Source organism: Bos mutus, chromosome X (genome assembly GCF_027580195.1).
Source record: "Bos mutus isolate GX-2022 chromosome X, NWIPB_WYAK_1.1, whole genome shotgun sequence".
NCBI lineage: Eukaryota > Metazoa > Chordata > Mammalia > Artiodactyla > Bovidae > Bos > Bos mutus.
Genome location: NC_091646.1, coordinates 9,767,422 through 9,791,335, shown reverse-complemented (window position 1 = coordinate 9,791,335; position 23,914 = coordinate 9,767,422). Strand labels below are relative to the sequence as shown.

The window sequence follows — 23,914 nt, the reverse complement described above, 5'->3', positions numbered from 1 at the left end:
GTTATAATCTGTAAGACCCAACAATGTTCCACTGGACAATGTTGACGCTAGAATGACCATGTCTGTACATTCAGGACACTGAACTACACACATACAATTCCTTTTCTTAAGGGAATCTTGAAAGGTATCTTAAACCAAAAGAAAAAAACTCAAACAGTTTCTAAACAACTAGTGGAGCTTAAACTGTTTAGCAATTTCACTTTTCATTCTTTAAGTAGCAAAGGTTCTTGTTCAGTCACTAAGTCGTGTCTGACTCTTTGTAACCCTATGGACTGCAGCATGCCAGGCTCCTCTACCCCTTACTATCTCTTGGAGTTTGCTCAAACTCGTGTTCATTGAGTCGGTGATGCTATTTAACTTTCTCATTAGAAAAGACCCTGATGCTAGGAAAGATTAAAGGCAAAAGGAGAAGGGGGCAGCAGAGAATGAGCAAACATTCAGTTCAGTTCAGTTCAGTCGCTCAGTCATGTCCAACTCTTTGCAACCCCATGAATCGCAGCACGCCAGGCCTCCCTGTCCATCACCAACTCCCGGAGTTCACTCAGACTCACGTCCATCAAGTCGGTGATGCCATCCAGCCATCTCATCCTCTGTTGTCCCCTTCTCCTCCTGCCCCCAATCCCTCCCAGCATCAGGGTCTTTTCCAGTGAGTCAACTCTTCGCATGAGGTGGCCAAAGTAGAGCAAACATTAGATATGTGAAAATATCTCATAAAAAAAAAAAGATTTGTGGCCACACAGGTAATCTTAAAAAAAAATCTAAGAATTTAAAAAAATCTAAGTTACACACTAATGTCCCCCATCTGCTAAGGCTCTGTGTGTGGCTATTTTCAAGTTCTTAGCTACATATGTGGTAACATATTTTAGATGATCTAAATCTTATTTTTAAAGTTCATAGTGAAGATTTAAACAAGTTGAGATGGCCCCAACTTATATACTTTTCTCATATGAGCAGCTGCATGTATTCCCCTCTTCTCTCCCCACCTGCCTACTGGGCATTCTGTCACTCCTTATCTGCCTGGTGATGGTTTAGAATAGCTCCCCGCAACAAGTCGCCCCTTTTTCTTTCCAAAGTGGCAGACTTTGCAAGGGAGAGCAGAGAGACTCTGGTGGGCCCCAGCAGCAGCAGGATGTGCACTGGAGTTAAGCCCATGACAGGGACTTGGACCAACTGAGGCGTCCAAGAAAGGTGTGAGGGGAGGGGTGAAGGTAAAGAGTGCACCTCTTCCTGGCCCCCAGGGCTCTATTCTCCTTCACAGCATCTGGGTCTCATCTTTTCCAGTCTCAGGGCCTCACTGTGTCCTGGGCAAGCTGCTTCCCCCACACCACTAATAGGCCTAAAATCCCAGGACTAGGAGATTGGGGTAAGGGGAGACCCAGTTCCAGAAATTAATGGAGAAGGGTATGTCCCTGATGGCCAAAACTAGAACTTTGATTTGTAGAATTTCTCCTACAAACATGATGGTTTCATAACTTCCTTGTCTAGCATGGTGTAACAGTTCTATATTTTGGATGCATTTTAGATTACATAAAATTTTGTGGGCTGGCCAGGGACTTAAGTAACAGTGGCTATCAAACACTTAATTTTTAAAAACTTAGAATAGATATAAGCTTGCTTATATTATAGCTCTTCTAAAACCTCTGACAGGTAGAAAAGAAAATACTCCTTACTTTATGAGAAGTGAAAAACAAGATACTCCCCCCTGCACCTGCCCAGGGTAGAGACCAACAGGTTTTATAAAGCAGTATTACCGATATTGGGGATTCCGTGCCCAGACTCCAGTTCCAACTGAGGCTCCAACAATGACCATTAACTTCCACAGCCATATTGGAGCAAAAACAGCCCAGTAACTCCACTGAATGATGCCATCTAGACGAAGGGCCAGCAACACAGAGAACAGCAGTAGACAGGCATAGATGAGGAATTTACTAGGAGAAAAACAAAACAAAGAAGATTCACATTACAAATAGGCGATAAAATGAGGTGTGATAACAGCATTAACTTTTTAGCATGTGAAAAGAATCACCAATTCAATAATCATATATTGAAAATTCTATGTAGAAGACATACTCTTGTTAGAGGATAAAAGAAATATAAAGAAGACTAAAACAAGTTCCCTACTTTCCAGGGCTTCCTGGTAAGAGAAGTCCATACAGAAACATATATAACAGGCATATGTCAGAATGATTCTATGGGTAGAATGTGATGCCAGCCCACAGAGGAAACATGGATTCTGTCTGGGGGGGACTGGGAAGCAGAGAAGTGATAAGCCTGAAGCTAGTCTGAAGGACACACAGAAAGCTACCACACAGGAAAGGATATGAGATGAGGAAGCATTCCAAGCAGAAGGAACTAGCCATCCAGACATGGAGACTGAAAAAAGTTGACAGTTCAAGATATGGTCAACTTGTGTCACTAATTATTTGATTCTATTTTTAAAAAAGTAGCCACCTGCCATAATCATTTACAGTAATATTTTAATCCATGTGTTAGTCTTTTGGTGACTGAATTATACACATACATACACTCATATTTTATATAAAACAGACTTCATGAAGAGGATGTTTTAAAAATATTAATTAGAAATTACATTGTTAAGGACTTCTACTTACAACTTTGGTAGAATATGAGGAATGCAGTCTTCCCTCCCACCTTAAAAAGAAACTGGATGAAATATATGAAATAACAGTTTTCAAACACAGGGCAACAGGCAGTGAAGGACCATGATGGCAGAAAGAAATTTGGGAAAAAAAAAAAAGGAAATAAACTCTATCAATGCCCCAGCTTACTGCCTGGAGCTAAATTCCAGACTGCAGTAAGAAGGCAGTTAAAATCTAACCCTATTGCCAATTACATCAAATGTAAATGTTCTCTGTTTGTGTGAAAGTCGCAGTCATGTCCAACTCTTTGCGACCCCATGAACTGTAGCCCACCAGGCTCCTCTGACCATGGAATTCTCCAGGCAAGAATACTGGAGCTGGTGGCCATTTCCTACTTCAGGAGATCTTCCCGACCCAATGCTTAGTAGAAACGATCTCAAGTCAACAACTTATGATCCATCTTAAGAACCTAGGAAGGGAAGGACATTTTTAAAAAATGAATGGAAGTCAATAATAAATACATACACAAATATAAATGAACTACATAAGAAAGATGTTACCTAGAACTAGGGGAGAGGGCTATGGGGAATTGCTCTTTTTTTTTTTAATTTTATTTTATTTTTAAACTTTACAATATTGTATTAGTTTTGCCAAATATCGAAATGAAATTTCACTTAGCACAATGTCCTCAAGGTTCATTCATGTTATAACAAGTGACAGATTCCTTCCTTTTAAGGATGAATATTATTCAGTTGTATGTTTATACTACATTCTGTTTATCCATTAAAAAAAAAAAAGAAAGATGTTAGAGAAAAATCAAAGAAATTAAAAGCTGGTTCTTTGAAAAGATAAAAAAGAGCAGAGACATTATTTTGCTGACAAAGGTCCATCTAGTCAAAACTATGGTTTTTCCAGTAGTCATGTATGGATGTGAGAGTTGGACCATAAAGACAGCTGAGCGCCAAAGAATTGATGCTTTTGAACTGTGGTGTTGGAGAAGACTCTTGAGAGTCCCTTGGACTGCAAGGAGATCCAACCAGTCAATCCTATAGGAAATCAGTCCTAAATATTCTTTGGAAGGACTGATGCTGAAGCTGAAACTCCAATACTTTGGCCACCTGATGCGAAGAACTGACTCACTAGAAAAGACCCTGATGCTGGGAGGGATTGAAGGCAGGAGGAGAAGGGGACGACAGAGGATGAGATGGTTGGATGGCATCACCAACTCAATGTACATGAATCTGTGCAGGCTCCGGGGGTTGGTGATGGACAGGGAAGCCTGGTGTGCTGCAGTCCATGGGGTTGCAAAGAGTCGGACATGACTGAGTGACTGAACTGAGCTGATAGCTAGAGTGATCAGGAAAAAAAAAAAAAACAGTAGACAAGAATTACTAATACCAGGAATGAAAGCAGGGACATCATGACAAATCCTACAGGTATTAGAAGTGGATATTATGAACAGCTTCAAGCAAGCAAATTTCTTGAAATAAATATATTATTAAAGTTCACACAAGAAGAAATACTTTCATATTCCTACATCTATTTAAAGAATGACAGAAACTGTAGTTAGAATCAGTCTCACAAAAAACTGTTAAGCCCAGACAAAATCTACCAAATACATAAGGAAGAACTAGTACCAATTTTTCACAAACTTTTGCAGAAAAAGATGAGAGAGGAACATTTCCCAATTTATTTTATGAAGCTAGTAGCATTACCCTGATACTCAAACCTGACCAAGAAAGAAAACTACAAACCAGTTTCCTTCATGAAAGACAGATGCAAAACCCCTAAAAAACAGGAAATTGTATCCAACAATATATAGAAAGAATACTTCATTATGACTAAGTGTGGTTTAGCCAGGACTGCAAGTTTGGCTTAACATTTGAAATCAATGTAATTCACTGTATTAATAGAATGAAAAAGAGAAGCCATATGATTATTTCAATAGTTTCAGGAGAAACATTAGATATAACTCACTACTCATTCAAGATAAAAATCTCTAAGCAAATTAAGAATAGAGGGGTATCTAGAAAAAACCTGACAGTCGCCTTCAGTGTCTGCTGCCAAGGGCTCTGGGCCTTTGGACTTGGACTTCCCTGGTGGCTCAGCTGGTACAGAATCTGCCTGCAATGCAGAAGACCTGGGTTTGATCCCTGGGTTGGTAAGATCCCCTGGAGAAGGGAACAGCTACCCACTCCAGTATTCTGACCTGGAGAATTCCGTGGACTGTATAGTCCATTGGTTGCAAAGAGTTGGACATGCCTGAACAACTTTCATGTCTAGAAAAAAAATAGTTAAAAATGCTTAATGGTGAAAGACTAAATGCTTTCCACAAAGATGGTAAACAAGAAGTTTGTCCACTTCAATACAACTATTCAACATTGTACTAGAAGCCCTAGCCACAAATATAATACAAGAAAAGAAATAAAAAGGATACAGGTTTGGAAAGGAAGGAGTAAATCTAATATTTGCAGACAATGTGACTGTCTATGTAGAAAATCCTAAGTACTTGACCAAAAAAGCTACTAAACCTAATTAGTGAATTTTGTAAAGTTGCAGGATACAAGGTAAATAAATGAAAACATTTACTGCATTTCTATATGCTAGCAATGAGAAAATGGACACAGATTTTTTTAAAAAAACTATAATTTACTGCAACTTTCCTATAAACAATAATATTTAAAATCAGAAGTTTATGAAAAAACTACCATTTACAACAGTATCAAAGTATGAAATACCTAGAGACAAATTTAACAAAATATCTGCAAGACTTAAAGATTCTGAAATCTAACAAACATTGCCAAAAAAATTTTGTAGCTTTGCTAAGTTGCTTCAGTCATATCTGACTCTTTGTGACCCCATGGACTGCAGCCTGCCAGGCTCCTCTGTCCATGGGATTTCCCAGGCAAGAATACTGGAGTGGGTTGCCATTTCCTTCTCCAGGGGATCTTCCCCACCCAGGGATTGAACCCTCACGTGTCTTTCACATCTCCTGCACTGGCAGGAGAGTTCTTTACCACTAGCGCTACCTGAGAAGTCTTAAAATTAAAGATCTAAACAAATGGAGAAATCCACCATTTTTACAGATTAAAAAATTCAATACTATTAAAATTTACATCCTCTATTCGATTTCCTATGGTTGCTATAACAAATTGCCATGAACATGATGGTTTAAAACAACACACATTTATTCTCTTATAGTTCTGCAGGCTAAAGGTCCAAAATGGGGTTCACTAGGTTAAAACTAAGGAGTCAGCAGAGCCATGTTCCCTCCAGAGACTAGGAGAGAATCCATTCCTTGCCTTTTCAAGTTTCTAGAGCTGCATTCCCTGTACTCCTTTGAGCTCCTTCCTCCATTATTAATATCAGAAGGGCAGCATCTTCAAATCTCTTTCTCTGCTTCAATCACATTGTCTTCTCTTTATAGTATCTCCTCTGCCTCCTTCTTATATGGCAACCCATGAATGTATTTAGAGCCCACCTGGATAAACCAGGATATTCTCCCATCTCAAGATCTGTAATTTAATCATATCTTTTGCCATATAAGGTAATATTCACCTTTTTGCCAGAGAAGGTAATATACACAGGTTCCATGGATTAGTAAGTAGATATCTTTGAGGGACATTATTTAGCCTACCATACTCATCACATTATTCTGAAGAGTCAATGCAAGTAGTCCCATTTGCTATTTATGATTTTGTTTCTTCTGCCTGAGGAGACATATTAAAAAAATATTGCTAAGACTGACATCAAAGAGCATACTGCCTATGTTTTCTCTGAGGAGTTTTATGGTTTTGGGTCTTATATTTAAGTTGTTAATCCAAATTGAGTTCATTTCTGTATATGGTATTAGGAAGTAGTCTAGTTTGATAATATCTGACATCTGTCAGAAAGACTATTGTCAAAAGGACAACAGATAACAAGTGTTGGTGAGGATGTAGAGAAAAAGGAATTAATATGCAATGTTGGCAAGAATGTAAACTGATGCAGCCACTATGAAAAATGGTATGGAGGTTCCTTAAAAACTTAAAAATAGAACTATCATGTGCTCCAGCAATTCGACTCCTGGGGATTTATCTGAAGAAAAAAACACTAATTCGAAAAGATATATGTAGCCCTATGTTTACTGCAACCTTATTTACAATAGCTAAAATATACCTAAGTGGCAACCTAAGTGCCATGAAGAGATGACTGTTTAAAGAACATGTGGGGAGTGTGTGTGTGTATGTGTGTGTAATGGAACATTACTCAGCCACAAAAAATAATGAAATCTTGTCATTCGTGACAACTTGGATGAACCTACAGGGCATTATACTAGTAAAATAAGTTAGAGAAAGACAAATATGACTGCATTTATATGTAGACTCTAGAAAAAGAAATAAACAAAACAGAAACAGAGTAATGGGTACAGAGAATAAACAGGTGGTTGCCAGAGGTGGTGGGAGGAGGGGAGGAGAGAACTAGGTAAGGGAGATTCAGGATTAGAACCTCCAGCCACAAAATAAAGAAGCTATGGGTATGAAATATACAGTGTGGGGAATACAGTCCCCTTTTAGTGCTAAACAAAAGTAATATAGTATCTTTAAATAGTGACAGATGGTAACTAGACACTGTGGTGACCATTTAAAAATGTATAGAAATACCAAATCACTATGTTGTACAACAGGAACTATTTAATAACGTAGTGTTGTGGGTGAATTATATCTCAAAAACAAACAAACCTATAGAAAAAGATGTTAGATGCGTGGTTACTGGAGGTTAGGGTGGGGCAAAGGGGAGTTGGATGAAGGTAGTCAAAACATAGAAAATTCCTTTATAAGTATTAGAGAGGAATTTTACAACATGATAAATGTAATTAACACTGTGGTATGTTATATATGAAAGTTGTTGAGAGTAAACCCTGAGAGTTCTCATCACAACGAAAAATATTTTTTTTCTTTTATTTTTGTATATGAGATGATTAATGTTCACTAAACTTACTGTGGTAATAATTTCATGAGGTATGTAAGTCAAATGATTATGCCGTACACCCTAAACTTACACAGTGCTGTATGTCACCTATGTTTCAATAAAACTGCAAGAAAAGAATACATGCAATATCTGAAAAGGGCAATAAAGCAAAGCACAATAAAACAAGGTATGCCTGTATGCATTTAAGGTTCCACCATGTCTTTTCAAGGCTTGATAGCTCATTTCTTTTTAGTGCTAAACAATATTCCATTGGATGCACCAGTTTATTTATACATACACCCATCAAGGGACATCTTGGTTGCTTCCAAGTTTTGGCAATTATGATTAAAGCTGCTATAAATATACAGGGAAAAAAAAAGATTCAATGCAATCCCAATGAAAATCCAAGCAGCCTCTTCTGGAGAAATTAACATACTAATTCTAAAAATTATATGAAAATGCAAAAGACTTCAAAGGGGCAGAACAATTATGAGAGAGAACAAAGTTGGAGAAACTATACTATGTGCTTATACTGCATGCTTTCATGACTTAACTATAGAGCTACAGTAATCAAGAAAATGCAGTATTAGCATCAGGAGAGACACAGAGAATAGAATAGAGTCCAAAAACATACCCATACATACATGGTCAAAGATGCCAAGGCAATTCAGTAGAGAAAGAACCGGGCTTCCATAAATGGTGTTGAAACAACTGGATAGATAGGAATAATGAACCTAGACTCAACCTCACAGCATATGACAACTGTTGCTAAGGACATGGAGCAAATGGAACCCTCATATATTGCTAGCAGGAGTGCAAAACAGTGCAGGCACTTTAGAAAACACTTTGGTAGTTTCTCATAAAGTTAAGTATACAGTTACTCTACAGCCCAGCAATCCCATACCTAGGTATTTACTTAAGAAAAAGGAAAATATATGTCCACAAAAAGACTCGTATTCAACTGCTCAAAGCACCTTTATTTATCATAGCCACTGGAAACAATCCAAATGTCCAAAAACTGGTGAATGGCTAAACCACCTGTGATATGTCTATTCAAATGGAATACTACTAATCAGTAAAAAGGAACAAACAAACAACACGGATAACCTCAAATGCACTATGCTAAGTAAAATAACTCAGACTGAAAACACAACACACTGTATGACTCCATTTATTTGACATTGTAGAAAAAGCAAAAGTATAGCGACAGAAAATAGATCCGTGTATTTACCTGCGGCTGTGCTGGGGGAAAGGGTGACTACAAAAGAACACAAGGGAAGTTTCTGCAGTAATGGAACTTTTCTATATTTCTGTCTTTAGGTGATGCTTACACAAATGAATGGGTTTATTAAAACTCATAGGATTGAGCACTAAAAATGATAAAACTTACTGCATGCAAAATACACTTCATTAATGTTGGCCTAGCTACAATAATATTGATCTATCTACACATCAATGCCTATTTATGAAAAGTCAGGCAATCTCACTTAAGCCTCACAGCAACGCTGTGAAGGAGGCATTTTCACTATTCCCATTGTACAGATTGGAAATGAAGGCTTAGATGTTAAATTTAACTTGTCCAAGCAGATAGTAGCTCACAGGGCTGAGATTCAAATGAAGAACTATTTGACTCCAAAGTTCTTCTAATGGAGTACTATTCAATACTCACTTCACACTAATTATTCAACACTCTTGGAAAAGCATCAAGATAAATGCATGCTAATACAGAACAGACCTCGCAGAAGCATAGCCCAGAGCAGCTACCCCACGCCTGAGGCCAGGGGCGGCGGCTGGGAGGAGCTATCCCATTTCCAAGGAGTGGCAGCTGCGCAGGCGCAGGAGGGCCCAGAGGAGCTACTCCACATTCAAGGTCAGGAGGGGTGGCGGTGAGGAGATACCCCTCGTCCAAGGTAAGAGAAACCCAGGTAAGATGGTAGGTGTTGCAAGAGGGCATCAGAGGGAAGACACACTGAAACCATAATCACAGAAAACTAGTCAATCTAATCACGTGGACCACAGCCTTGTCTAACTCAATGAAACTAAGCCATGCCCTGTGGGGCCACCCAAGATGGGCGGGTCATGGTGGAGAGGTCTGACAGAATGTGGTTCACTGGAGAAGGGAATGGCAAACCACTTCAGTTTTCTTGCCTTGAGAACCCCATGAACAGTATGAAAAGGCAAAATGATAGGATACAGAAAGAGGAACTCCCCCGGTCGGTAGGTGCCCAATATGCTACTGGAGATCAGTGGAGAAATAACTCCAAAAGAATGAAGGGATGGAGCCAAAGCAAAAACAATACACAGTTGTGGATGTGACTGGTGATAGAAGCAAGGTCCGATGCTGTAAAGACCAATATTGCATAGGAACCTGGAATGGCAGGTCCATGAATTAAGGCAAATTGGAAGTGGTCAAACAGAAGATGGCAAGAGTGAACGTCAACATTCTAGGAATCAGCGAACTAAAATGGACTAGAATGGCTGAATTTAACTCAGATGACCATTGTATCTACTACTGCGGGCAGGAATCCCTCAGAAGAAATGGAGTAGCCATCATGGTCAACAAAAGAGTCCAAAATGCAGTACTTGGATACAATCTCAAAAACAACAGAATGATCTCTGTTCGTTTCCAAGGCAAACCATTTAATACCACAGCAATCCAAGTCTATGCCCCAACCAGAAACGCTGAAGAAGCTGAAGATGAACGGTTCTATGAAGACCTACAAGACCTTTTAGAACTAACACCCAAAAAAGATGTCCTTTTCATTATAGGGGACTGAAATGCAAAAGTAGGAAGTCAAGAAACACCTGGAGTAATAGGCAAATTTGGCCTTGGAATACGGAATGAAGCAAGGCAAAGGCTAATTGAGTTTTGCCAAGAGAACGCACTGGTCATAGCAAACACCCTCTTCCAACAACACAAGAGGAGACTCTGCACATGGACATCACCAGATGGTCAGCACCAAAATCAGACTGATTATACTCTTTGCAGCCAAAGATGGAGAAGCTCTATACAGTCAGCAAAAACAAGACCAGGAGCTGACTGTGGCTCAGATCATGAACTCCTTACTGCCAAATTCAGACTTAAATTGAATAAAGTAGGGAAAAGCACTAGACCATTCAGGTATGACCTAAATCAAATCCCTTATGATTATACATTGGAAGCGAGAAATTGATTTAAGAGACTAGATCTGATAGATAGAGTGCCTGATGAACTATGGAGAGAGGTTCGTGACATTGTACAGGAGACAGGGATCAAGACCATCCCCATGGAAAAGAAATGCAAATAAGCAAAATGGCTGTCTGAGGAGGCCTTATGAATAGCTGTGAAAAGAAGAAAAGTGAAAAGCAAAGGAAAAAAGGAAAGATATAAGCATCTGAATGCAGTTCCAAAGAATAGCAAGGAGAGATAAGAAAGCCTTCCTCAGCGATCAATGCAAAGAAATAGAGGAAACCAACAGAATGGGAAAGACTAGAGATCTCTTCAAGAAAATTAGAGACGCCAAGGAAATATTTCATGCAAAGATGGGCTCGATAAAGGACAGAAATGGTATGGACCTAACAGAAGCAGAAGATATTAAGAAGAGGTGGCAAGAATACACAGAAGAACTGTACAAAAAAGATCTTCATGACTAAGATAATCATGATGGTGTGATCAGTCACCTAGGGCCAGACATCCTGGAATGGGAAGTCAAGTGGGCCTCAGGAAGCATCACTATAAACAAAGTAGTGGAGGTGATGGAATTCTAGTTGAGCTCTTTCAAATCCTAAAAGATGATGCTGTAAAAGTGCTGCACTCAATATGCCAGCAAATTTGGAAAACTCAGAAGTGGCCACAGGAATTAAAAAGGTCAGTTTTCATTCCAATCCCAAAGAAAGGTAATGCCAAAGAATGCTCAAACTACCGCACAATTGCACTCATCTCACATGCTAGGAAAGTAATGCTCAAAATTCTCCAAGCAAGGCTTCAGCAATACGTGAACCGTGAACTTCCTTATGTTCAAGCTTGTTTTAGAAAAGGCAGAGGAACCAGAGATCAAATTGCCAACATCCACTGGATCATCAAAAAAGCAAGAGAGTTCCATAAACACATCTATTTCTGCATTATTGACTATGCCAAAGCCTTTGACCATGTGGATCATAACAAACTATGGAAAATTCTGAAAGAGATGGGAATACCAGACCACCTGATCTGCCTCTTGAGAAATTTGTATGCAAGTCAGAAAGCAACAGTTAGAACTGGACATGGAACAACAGAGTGGTTCCAAACAGGAAAAGGAGTTCGTCAAGGCTGTATATCGGCACCCTGTTTATTTAACTTATATGCAGGGTACATCATGAGAAACGCTGGACTGGAAGAAACACAAACTGGAATCAAGATTGCCAGGAGAAATATCAATAACCTCAGATATGCAGATGACACCACCCTTATGGCAGAAAGTGAAGAGGAACTCAAAAGCCTCTTGATGAAAGTGAAAAGTGGAGAGTGAAAAAGTTGGCTTAAAGCTCAACATTCAGAAAACAAAGATCATGGCATCTGGTCCCATCACTTCATGGGAAATAGATGGGGAAATAGTGGAAACACTGTCAGACTTTATTTTTCTGGGCTCCAAAATCACTGCAGATGGTGACTGCAGCCATGAAATTAAAAGATGCTTACTCCTTGGAAGGAAAGTTATGACCAACCTAGATAGCATATTCAAAAGCAGAGACATTACCAACAAAGGTTCGTCTAGTCAAGGCTATGGTTTTTCCTGTGATCACGTATGGATGTGAGAGTTGAACTGTGAAGAAGGTTGAGCGCCGAAGAATTGATGCTTTTGAACTGTGGTGTTGGAGAAGACTCTTGAGAGTCCCTTGGACTGCAAGGAGATCCAACTAGTCCATTCTAAAGGAGATCAGTCCTGGGTGTTCTTTGGAAGGAATGACGCTAAAGCTGAAACTCCAGTACTTTGGCCACCTCATGCGAAGAGTCGACTCATTGGAAAAGACCCTGATGCTGGGAGATATTGGGGGCAGGAGGAGAAGAGGACGACAGAGGATGAGATAGTTGCACAGGATCACCAATGCAATGGACACGAGTTTGAGTAGGCTCTAGGAGTTGGTGATGGACAGGGAAGCCTGGTGTGCTACAGTCCATGGGGTCACACAGAGTTGGACACGACTGAGCGACTGAACTGAACTGACTGATACATACATGCACTACTCTTGTATTATGAGAAACAACATAAGAAATTTCAATTGGAAAAAAGGGGGAGATTTCAAGATGATATGACCCACAACTAGAGGAAAATAATAGAATGGGAAAGACTAGAGAGCTCTTCAAGAAAATTAGAGATACCAAGGAAACATTTCATGCAAAGATGGGTACAACAAAGGACAGAAACAGTATGGGTCTAACAGAAGCAGAAGAGATTAAGAAGAGGTGGCAAGAATACACAGAAGAACTATACAAAAAAGATCTTAATGACCCGGATAACCACAATGGTGTGATCACTCACCTAGAGTCAGACATCCTGGACTGCAAAGTCAAGAGGGCCTTAGGAAACCTCACTATGAACAAAGCTAGTGGAGGTGATGGAATTCAATCTGAGCTATTTCAAATCCCAAAAGATGATGCTGTGAAAGTGCTGCACTCAATATGCCAGCAAATTTGGAAAACTCAGCAGTGGTCACAGGACTGGAAAAGGTCAGTTTTCATTCCAATCGCAAAATATGGAATGCCAAAGAATATTCAAAATGCCACACAGTTGCACTCATTTCACACGCTAGCAAGGTCATGCTCAAAATCCTCCAGCCTTGGCTTTGACAGTATGTGAACTGAGATCTTCCAGACGTACAAGCTGGATTTAGAAAAGGCAGAGGAACCAGAGATCAAATTGGTAATATTCGTTGGATCATAGAAAAAGCAAGAGAATTCCAGAAAAACATCTACTTCTGCTCCATTGACTATGATAAAGCCTTTGACTGTGTGGATCATGACAAACTGTGGAAAATTCTTAAAGAGATGGGAATACCAAACCACCCTACCTGCCTCCTGAGAAACCCGTATGCAGGTCAAGAAGCAACAGTTAGATCTGGACATGGATCAATGGACTGGTTCCAAATAGGGAAAGGAGTATGTCAAGGCTGTATACTGTCACCCTGGTTATTTAACTTATATGCCGAGTACATCATGGGAAATGCCGGTCTGGTTGAAGCACAAGGTGTATTCAAGATTGCCAGGAGAAATATCAATAACCTCAGATATGCAGATGACACCACCCCAATGGCAGAAAGCAAAGAGGAGCAAAAGAGCCTCTTGATGAAGGTGAAAAAGGAGAGTGAAAAAGCTGGCTTAAAACTCAACATTCAAAAAACTAGTATCATAGCATCTGGTCCCATCACTTCATGGCAAAATCACTATAGACAGTGACTACAGATATGAAATTAAAAGATGCTTGCTCCTTGAAAGAAAGCTATGACCAACCTCAAAAGTGTATTAAACAGCAGAGACATTATTGATAAAGGTCTATATAATCAAAGCTATGGTTTTTTAAGTAGTCATGTATGGATGTGACAGTTGGACCATAAAGAAGGCTGAACACTGAAGAATTCATACTTTTGAACTGTGGTGTTTGAGAAGACTCTTGAGAGTCCCTTGGACTGCAAGGAGATCAAACCAGTCAATCGTAAAGGAAATCAACCCTGAATACTCCTTGTAAGGATTGATACTGAAGCTGAAGCTCCAATACTTTGGGCACATGATGTGAAGAACGGACTCCTTGGAAAAGACCCTGATGCTGGGAACGATTGAAGGCAGGAGAAGAAGGGGACAACAGAGGATGAGATGGTTGGATGGCAACACCGACTCAATGGACATGACTTTGAGTAAGCTCTGGGAGATACTGAAGGACAGGGAAGCCTGGCATGCTGCAGTCCATGAGGTGGCAAAGAGTCAGACATGACTAAGCGACTGAATAACAACAACAAGGACCCACAAAATTTAGCTCAGAAGCTAACCTCCAAGAGTATAAACAACAGTGGGAGGACAATCAAATTTGGACAGGTTTCTAACTAGAGTGTCTATACAGCCTTTTCTTAGAATATTACTAATACTTTCATAGCATTCTCTGCTACAAAACCAGGGTAATATGTACCTCATAAGGTGGCTGTGAATATAATATAATTAATATGAAAAGTGCTTTGTGTAAAGCATTAAACTGATGGTTCTCAAAATTTTTTGTATCAAGAATCTTTTACACTCTTAAAAGTGACTGAGGACTCTAAAGAGCTTTGTTTATATAGGTTATATGTTTGCTATTGCTATTTACTATATCAGATTTTAAAACATTATTCAAAATATTACTTCATAAAATTAAAAATAATAAACATATTAACATAAACAACATAATTTTAATGAAATCTTTTTCAAGAGTGTAGAGTTTTGCAATGTTTTAAAATGCCTGACTTGACTGTGTGTCTATGGAATATATAAAAGCATAATGAGAAGTCCCTCAAAAGAAACACACTAGCACAGGCAGATGTGGACATGAGAGTCAAGAACACACAGGAGTAGGACCAGATTAGAGTCTGAGCTTCCCCTGCAACAGGTGAAGAGACCAGCCCAGTACTGGAGGGCATCCTGGGGTGGACGGTGACTCACAGTGAGGTAAAAGACACTGACAACTGAGATCAAAGAAAAACATTATTCTTATATTTTTACTTGTTCTGTAGTTGCTTCTGGATTTTTTCTTTTTTCCTTTTTTTCCCCTCTGTTGCTGTAGTTGTTGATTTTAATAGTACTATTAAATCTATTTACACTTTTGAGAATATTTTTGCTAATCACACCTTTTATTTCCTTTAAATACATCTGCATCTATGATGGTCTCTTACGATTTTGAGGTTTTTTTTTTTTTAATTTTTTAAAATTTATTATTTTTCTACATATATTCTTTTGTTGCTTTTCTAATTCTTTTCCTGTCATATTTATTCTTTAATATATACAAATCTCCTTTATCTACCTCTAACTTCGCTTTTCTATTCTTTCTTTCTTTTCTTTTTCTCACCATGTTTATCAGTCTGTTTTCCTTTCATTGCTTTATTCCCCAGTTGGCATATTGCTTTGGCTTTGTTTTCCAGCTTATGCTCTAATTAGTTTTGTTTTCACCTGTTGGATATCATTTTTACTTTCCTTTGCTCACCAGGTCAATCTCTTCTACTTTCTTTCTTTCTTTCTTTTGTTTTTTTTGGACTGTTTTGGTTTTGTTTATATCTGTATATGTGTGTGTATATATATTCCATTATTTTTGTTAGTATTTGTCTGATTTTGTATTTGCCAATTGTCTGGGGTTTGCATTTTGTTTCTTGTTTTAATCCCCTTTAATGCCATAACAAACCACCTGTGGAATCTCTGTTCACTGGCCAGAGATCAGGCCCTGAGCTTTTGGAGTGTGAGCACTGACAAGACTCTAGACTACCAGAAAATTTCTAACCCAGGGAGTATTAATTAGTGAGAACTCCCACAAAGGCCTCCACCTGTATACAAGACCTGGCAGTACCCAACTACTGGCAGAACGCAATACAGGACGACTCATCCAAACAACAAAGACAAAAACACAAACCCGATCACCAGCAAACAGGATTAGCACCTCATACAGCCCTGACCACCAGAGGAAAAAAAAAACTTACCTTCTCCCACCAGAGCACAAGCACAAGTCACACCCAACAGAAGCCTACACAAACCACTGAATCAACCTTACCCACCAAGGACAGAAACCAAGAGGAAGGAGGAATTCAACCTCAAAATCTGAGAAAAGGAGATCTCAAACACAATACATTAAAAAAAAGAAAAAAGAAAAGGCGGAGAAGTATGGTGCAAACGAAGGAACAAACTAGAAACAGACAAGACTAACTAAACAAAGAGTAAATAGGCAAACTACCTGAAAAAGAATTCAGAATAATGATAGCAAAGATATTTCAAAACCTTGAAAATAGAATGGAGAAAATGCAAGAAGTGATCAACACGAATAAACAATTGCCAAGGACACAGAAGAAATAAAGATTAAGCAAACAGTGATGAATAACTCAATTATTGAAATTAAAAATACTCTGGACGGAACCAATACATTAATGGAAGCAGAAGAATGGATAAGTGAGCTAGAACATAGAATGATGGAAATAACTGCTGAAGAACACAATAATGGAAAAAGAATGAGAAGAATTGAGGATAGCCTCAGAGTTCTCTGGGACAACATTAAATGCAAGAACTTTCAACAGTCAAGTGGGCCTTAGAGAAGCATCACTACTAACAAAGCTAGTGCAGGTGATGGAATTCCAGCTGAGCTATTTCAAATCCTAAAAGATGATGCTGTGAAAGTGCTGCACTCAATATGTCAGCAAATTTGGAAAACTCAGCAGTGGCCACAGGAGTGCAAAAAAGTCAGTTTCATTCCAATCCCAAAGAAAGGCAATGCCAAAGAATGTTCAAACTACTACACAATTGCACTCATCTAACATGCTCACAAGGTAATGCTCAAAATTCTCCAACCTAGGCTTCAACAGTATGTGAACTGAGAACTTCTAGACATACAAGCTGGATTTAGAAAAGGCAGAGGAAGCAGAGATCAACTTGCCAACATCCATTGGCTCACAGAAAAAGCAAAAGAATTCCAAAAAAAACCCATCTGCTTCATTGACTAAACTAAAGCCTTTGTGTGGATCACAACAAACTGTGGAAAATTCTCAAACAGATGGGAATACCAGACCACCTTACTTGCCTCCTGAGAAACCTGTATGCAGGTCAAGAAACAACAGTTACATCCAAACATGGAAAAATGGACTGGTTCCAAATTGGGAAAGGAGTGTGTCAAGGATGTATACTGTCACCCTGCTTATTTAACTTATATGCAGAGTACATTGTGAGAAATGCCGGGCTGGGTGAAGCACAAGCTGGAATCAAGATTGCCGGGAGAAATATCAATAACCTGAGATATGCAGATGACACCACCCTTATGGCAGAAAATGAAGAAGAACTAAAGAGCCTCTTGATGAAGTGAAAGAGGAGAGTGAAAAAGTTGGCTTAAAATTCAACATTTAAAAAACTAAGATTATGGCATCCAGTCCCATTACTTCATGGCAAATAGATGGGGAAACAATGGAAACAGTGACAGACTATTTTCTTGGGCTCCAGAATCACTGCAGATGGTGACTGCAGCCATGAAATTAAAAGACACTTGCGCCTTGGAAGAAAAGCTATGACAAACCTAGACAGCATATTAAAAAGCAGAGACATTACTTTGCCGACAATGATCCATATAGTCAAATCTATGGTTTTTCCAGTAGTTATGTATGGATGTTAGAGTTGGACCATAAAGAAGGATGAGTGTTGAAGAATTGATGCTTTTGAACTGTGGTGTTGGAGAAGACTGTTGAGACTGCAAAGAGATCAAACCAGTCAATCCAAAGGAAATCAATCCTGAATATTCTTGGAAGTACTGATTCTGAAGCTCCAATACTTTGACCACCTGATGCAAAGAGCTGACTCATTGGAAAAGACCCTGATGCTGGGAAAGATTGAAGGCAGGAGAAGAAGGCAATGACAGGACGAGATAGTTGGATGGCATCACTGACTCAATGGACATGAATTTGAGCAAGCTCAGGGAGATGGTGAAGGACAGGGAAGCCTGGCATGTTGCAGTCTACGGGGTGGCAAAGAGTCAGCTATGATTGAGCAACTGAACAAGAAGACCAAGGGAATAAGATAGATAGCTCAGAGATAAACCCACACATCTATGGGTACCTTAGTTTTGACAAAGAAGGCAGGAATATACAATGGAGCAAAGATAGTCTCTTCAATAAGTGGTGCTGGTAAAATTGGACAGCTACATGTAAAAGAATGAAATTATAACCCTTCCTAACACCATCCACAAAGATAGCCTCAAAATTAATTAAAGACCTAAATGTAAGACCAGAAACTATAAAACTCCTAAAGGAAACATAGGCAGAAAACTCTATGACATAAATCACAACAAGATCCTCTATGACCCACCTCCTAGAATAATGGAAATAAAACAAAAACAAACAAGTGGGACCTCATTAAACTTAAAAGCTTTTGCAAAGCAAACTATAAACAAGGTGAAAAGTCAACCCTCAGAGTGGGAAAAAATAATAGCAAATGAAACAACTAACAAAGGATTAATTTTAAAATATATAAGTAGTTCATACAAGTCAACACCAGGAAAAAAAAAAAAAAACCCAATCAAAAAAATGGGCAAAAAAACCTAAACAGACATTTCTCCAAAGAAGACATACAGATGGCTAATAAACACATGAAATGCTGCTCCACATTGCTCATTGTTAGAGAAATGCAAGTAAAAACTACAATGAGACATTACCTCACAATGGTCAGAATGACCATCATCAAAAAAATCTACAAACAATACATGCTGGAGAGGGTGTGGAGAAAAGGGAACCCTCTTGCACTATTGGTGGAAATGCAAATAGATACAGCCACTATGGAGAATAGTATGGAGATTCCTTAAAAAACTAGGAATAAAACCACCATGACTCAGTAATCCCACTACTAGGCATATACCCTGAGGAAACCAAAACTGAAAAAGACACGGGTAACCCAATGTTCATTGCAGCTCTAGTTACAATAGCTAGGACATGGAAGCAACCTAGACGTCCATCAACAGATGAAAGGATAAAGAAGTTGTTGTACATATATAGAATGGAATATTTATTCAGCCATAAAAAGGACCACATTTGAGTCAGTCCTAATGAGGTGGATGAATCTAGAGCCTATCATACAGAGTGAAGTAAGTCAGAAAGAGAAACACATATACCATGGCACCCCACTCCAGTACTCTTGCCTGGAAAATCCCATGGACGGAGGAGCCTGGTAGGCTGCAGTCCATGGGGTCGCCAGGAGTCGGACACGACTGAGCGACTTCACTTTGACTTTTCACTTTCATGTATTGGAGGAGGAAATGGCAACCCACTCCAGTGTTTTTGCCTGGAGAATCCCAGGGACGGGGGGAGCCTAGTGGGCTGCCGTCTATGGGGTAGCGCAGAGTCGGACACGACTGAAGCGACTTAGCAGCAGCAGCAGCAACACATATATATGGAATCTAGAAAGATGGTATTGATGAACCTATTTGCAGATCAGCTATGGAGACACAGACATTGAGAACAGACTTATGGACACACCTGGGTTGGGGAAGGAGAGTGGGAGGTATGGAGAGAGTAACATGGAAACATATATTATCATATGTAAATAGATAGCCAATGGGAATTTGCTGTGTGACTCAGGGAACTCCAACCAGGGCTGGATAACAACCTAGAGCAGTGGGATGGGGAGGGAGGTGGGAAGGATGTTCAAGTGGGAGTGGACATGGGTAAGCCTATGGCTGATTCATGTTTCTCTTTGGTAAAAACCAATGCAATACTGTAAAGCAATTATCCTTCAAATAAAATTTTTTTAAAAATCAGAAAAAATAAAATGTTTGGCTTCATAGCAGATACCTAGATTATAATATTTATGTCTGCATTCATTCTGTTGATGTTGTCTGGGTTCAAGCATGTGAAGAAGAGCTGATGTCACAGATATGTCATCAGAAAAAAACTGAGTATTTTAATTGGTCTTTGAGACAATGGTGGATTTTTTTCTTCAGTAGGACACCAAAACTCAATAAGTGGTGGTTCCTTGAAGTGGAGTCTGAAACACCATCAATAAACTTTTTTTCTTGACCATGCTGCAAGGCTTACAAGATCTTAGTTCCCCAAGTAGGATCTGAACCTGTGCCCTTAGCAATGAAACACAGAGTCCTAACCACAAGGGAATTTCTTCAGTGAACTTTTTATAGTCTGCTACATTAAAATACACTGGTCTCTCTTGCACTTTGAATGAATCTTTTATCCTTGCATGATTTTAACTCCATATAGGTCAACCAGAAAATATTAGTGCACTGAGTAATGAAGATCTTTAAATGCTGACACATTTCACTATATTATAGCAACAAAAAAAGCACATTAGTTGTTATCACAACCTATTTTATCAGAAGGGCTTCCCTGGTGGCTCAGATGGTGAAGAATCTGCCTGCAATGCAGGAGACTGGGGTTCGATCCCAGGGTAGGGAAGATCCCCTGGAGAAGGAAATGGCAACCCACTCCAGTATTCTTGCCTAGAGAATTCCATGGACTATAGTCCATGGGGTCACAAAGAGTTGGACACGACTGAGCAACTTTCACTTTCACTTTTCCTGGCACCAGCTTGATTTGTGCTCAGGTGCCAGCAGTTTACTCACCAGAGTGAAATGGCAACCCAGCGAAAGCTGTCTTCATATTATTATGAAAATAGTTCTGACCTCGCAGATCCCTGGCAAGTTTCTCAAGGCCCCAAGGGGGTCTGTGAAAAACAGTTTGATAACTCCTGCACTAAATATATGTTAGTTATGATTATTCATGCTCAGAAACAAGGAGAGAGGCCTTTACAAGCCGCCACCCAGGGAGAGCGCTGCAAGTGCAAGATGCCAAGAGAAGAATGATGTTCCTAGACTTCAGAAAAGAAAAGGGTTTGAGGGAGATTCAAGAGCTAGTAGAAACACAAAGTTAGCAGGTGAGAGAACTTTTTCTCTCTGATAGCACAGGGGGATATCACACAATCTAGAAAATCAGAACCAATTTGTCAACCAAAGCCCTCAGCTACATATATCAGTACCAGAAACAATGGACTGGAAAACAGAAAGGATTTTTAAAAGAAAAAAGTGGATTAGAACATTAACAAATGCAAGGACAATGACAAACACAAGGTTCTTAGGTAAATTAGATAATACGTGGAGGCAAAAATTTTCCAAAGGAGTTTCAGACTACAAACAAAAAAATAAATGAGGTGGGGGAGAGTAAACCCTGTAAGCTAAATACATTATCTTCCCTAAAAGAGTTCTATTACTTAATATACTAATGCATATATATGGAATTTAGGAAGATGGTAACAATAACCTGGTGTACGAGACAGCAAAAGAGACACTGATGTATAGAACAGTCTTATGGACTCTGTGGGAGAGGGAGAGGGTGGGAAGATTTGGGAGAATGGCAATGAAACATGTAAAATATCATGTAGGAAACGAGTTGCCAGTCCAGGTTCGATGCACAATGCTGGATGCTTGGGGCTGGTGCACTGGGACGGCCCAGAGGGATGGTATGGGGAGGGAGGAGGGAGGAGGGTTCGGGATGGGGAACACATGTATACCTGTGGCAGATTCATTTTGATATTTGGCAAAACTAATACAATTATGTAAAGTTTAAAAATAAAATAAAATTAGAAAAAAATAAATAAATTCAGTAGCTGTAAGGCAAAAAAAAAAAAAAAAAAAAAAAAAAGTATTGGAAATAATGAAAATTAAAATGTTGGAAAAGTATTTAATAATTTTTGACATAATTTAAGGGATATTAGACTTCCCTGGTGGCTCAGATGGTAAAGCGTCTGCCTATAATGCAGGAGACCCGGGTTCGATCCCTGGGTCGGGAAGATCCTCTGGAGAAGGAAATGGCAACCCACTCCCGCACTCTTGCCTGGAAAATTGCATGGACAGAGGAGCCTGGCGAGCTACAGTCCATGGGGTTGCAAAGAGTCGGACACGACTGAGGGACTTCACTTTTACTTTTCAAAGGGATATTAAGAGCTCTGGGTCTATTACATGAAAAATTAAAAATATCAAGGAAAAAAGGTGACCTTACAAGAGGACAAATAATAATTTATAATAACAAATAATAACAAAATATAACTTCTTCAAATACTGTTGTTAGAAAAATCTAAAGAGGATGAAGTGTTGTGGTATCGGTTTTCTATTGTAGCCATACAAAATTAGCACCAACTTAGTGGTTTAAAAAGCACAAACAGTATCTTTACAGTTTTGAATGTCGAAAGTCTGAAATGGTCTGACTGGATGAAAATCAAGGTGTTACCAGGGTTCTGAGCCTCCTGGAGGCTCTATGAGAGAATGTTTCCCTGTCTTACCAGCTTCAAGAGGCTGCTTCCCAGGTGGCTCTAGTGAAAACAACCTGCCTGCCAATGTGGGAGACATAAAAGATGCAGGTTCGATCCCTGGGTCAGGAAGATCCCCTGGAGAAGGGCATGGCAACCCACTCTAGTGTTTTGCCTGGAGAATCCCATGGACAGAGGAGCCTGATGGGCTACAGCCCATAGGGTTGCAGAGTTAGACATGACTGAAGCGACTTAGCACATGCACACACAGAAGCTGTTTCAGACCTGGCTAGTAACCCCCAGCTCCAGTTTCAAAGATCCAGCACTCTTCCCCACACTGACTCACTCTGACTTCCTCTTCTGCCTCCCTCTTCTACATTTAAGACCTCGGATAATGGGCCCAGCCAGAAAATCCTGAATAATCTCCCCTATTTTCAGGTCAGCTGATTAGCAACCATAATTCCAGCTGTTACCTTAATTTCCCTTTACTGTGTAATGGAATGTGTTTTGAAGTTCCAAGGATTAGGATGTGGGCATATTTGGGGGACAGGTGTCATCATTCTGCTATCACAGGCCTAAAATAAGAAAGATCAATAATTTTAAGGGAAAAAAGCAAAGAAGCCAAAATATGGAAATAATAAAAGTAGAAGTAGAAATGTGGAACCAAAATGAAATCAATAAGTAACATGAATAGCTGGCTCTTTGAAAAAACAAACAACTCCAGAGTCAATCAAATAAAACAAATTAATACCATCAGAAATTATAAAATGTTGAATTTATACACGTTTTTAACTGGGAAGAAAAAGAATAGTATCTCAACAATACCAATACATTTAAACCCATGTGAAAAATACGACTGCCTATTAAATAGGAAATTTCAAAGCTGATTGGCAGGAAGAGATTATGACACAGCAGTAACACAGTGATAAGAAAGTTTACTTTTTTAAAAAAGTCTAAACTTTGGAAGGTGAAAGATTCAGGAGATGGATGATGGTGACAGTTGCACAACAATGTAAACAGACTTAATGCCACTGACCTGAACAGATAAATACTGTTAAAACAGTATGTTTTATATCCTGTGACTTTTACCACGATAAAAAAAAAAATCATTAAAAATAAAAAAAAGCCTAAACTAGTATGAGTTACTTTTCAAGAAACTTTCAGACCAGAATCCAAGTATAAAAACAGACTGCTCAATTCTCCACCAATCAGCAAATGGAGGTTCCAGTGGATATTCTGATATCGAACCACCACTTCCTCAATTTCACTCTTCCAATTACACCCTAAAAATGGATTTACTACACTCTCATCTGAATCTGTAATGTCAATACAAGATCACTAAGTAGAGTCACATGAGTCAAACTACAAAGCTAGCATCCTCTCTGAAATGTACACGGAG

The 23,914-nt window shown here is 39.2% G+C and overlaps 1 protein-coding gene and 1 non-coding gene across 3 annotated transcripts in view; one reads left to right on the top strand and one right to left on the bottom strand.

Annotated features, from left to right (window-relative positions):
* TMEM185A (transmembrane protein 185A) overlaps window positions 1-23,914 on the bottom strand; it is a 41,839-nt gene that overhangs the window by 11,808 nt on the left and 6,117 nt on the right. For both annotated transcript variants that reach the window (XM_005908151.2, XM_070365736.1), the window contains exon 2: window positions 1,752-1,928. In XM_005908151.2, coding sequence (XP_005908213.2) covers window positions 1,752-1,928 — 177 coding nt within the window. The remainder of the gene's footprint in view (window positions 1-1,751; window positions 1,929-23,914) is intronic.
* Window positions 21,988-22,059, top strand: TRNAY-AUA (transfer RNA tyrosine (anticodon AUA)). Its single transcript has one exon. It is a non-coding gene; the product is annotated as a tRNA-Tyr (tRNA).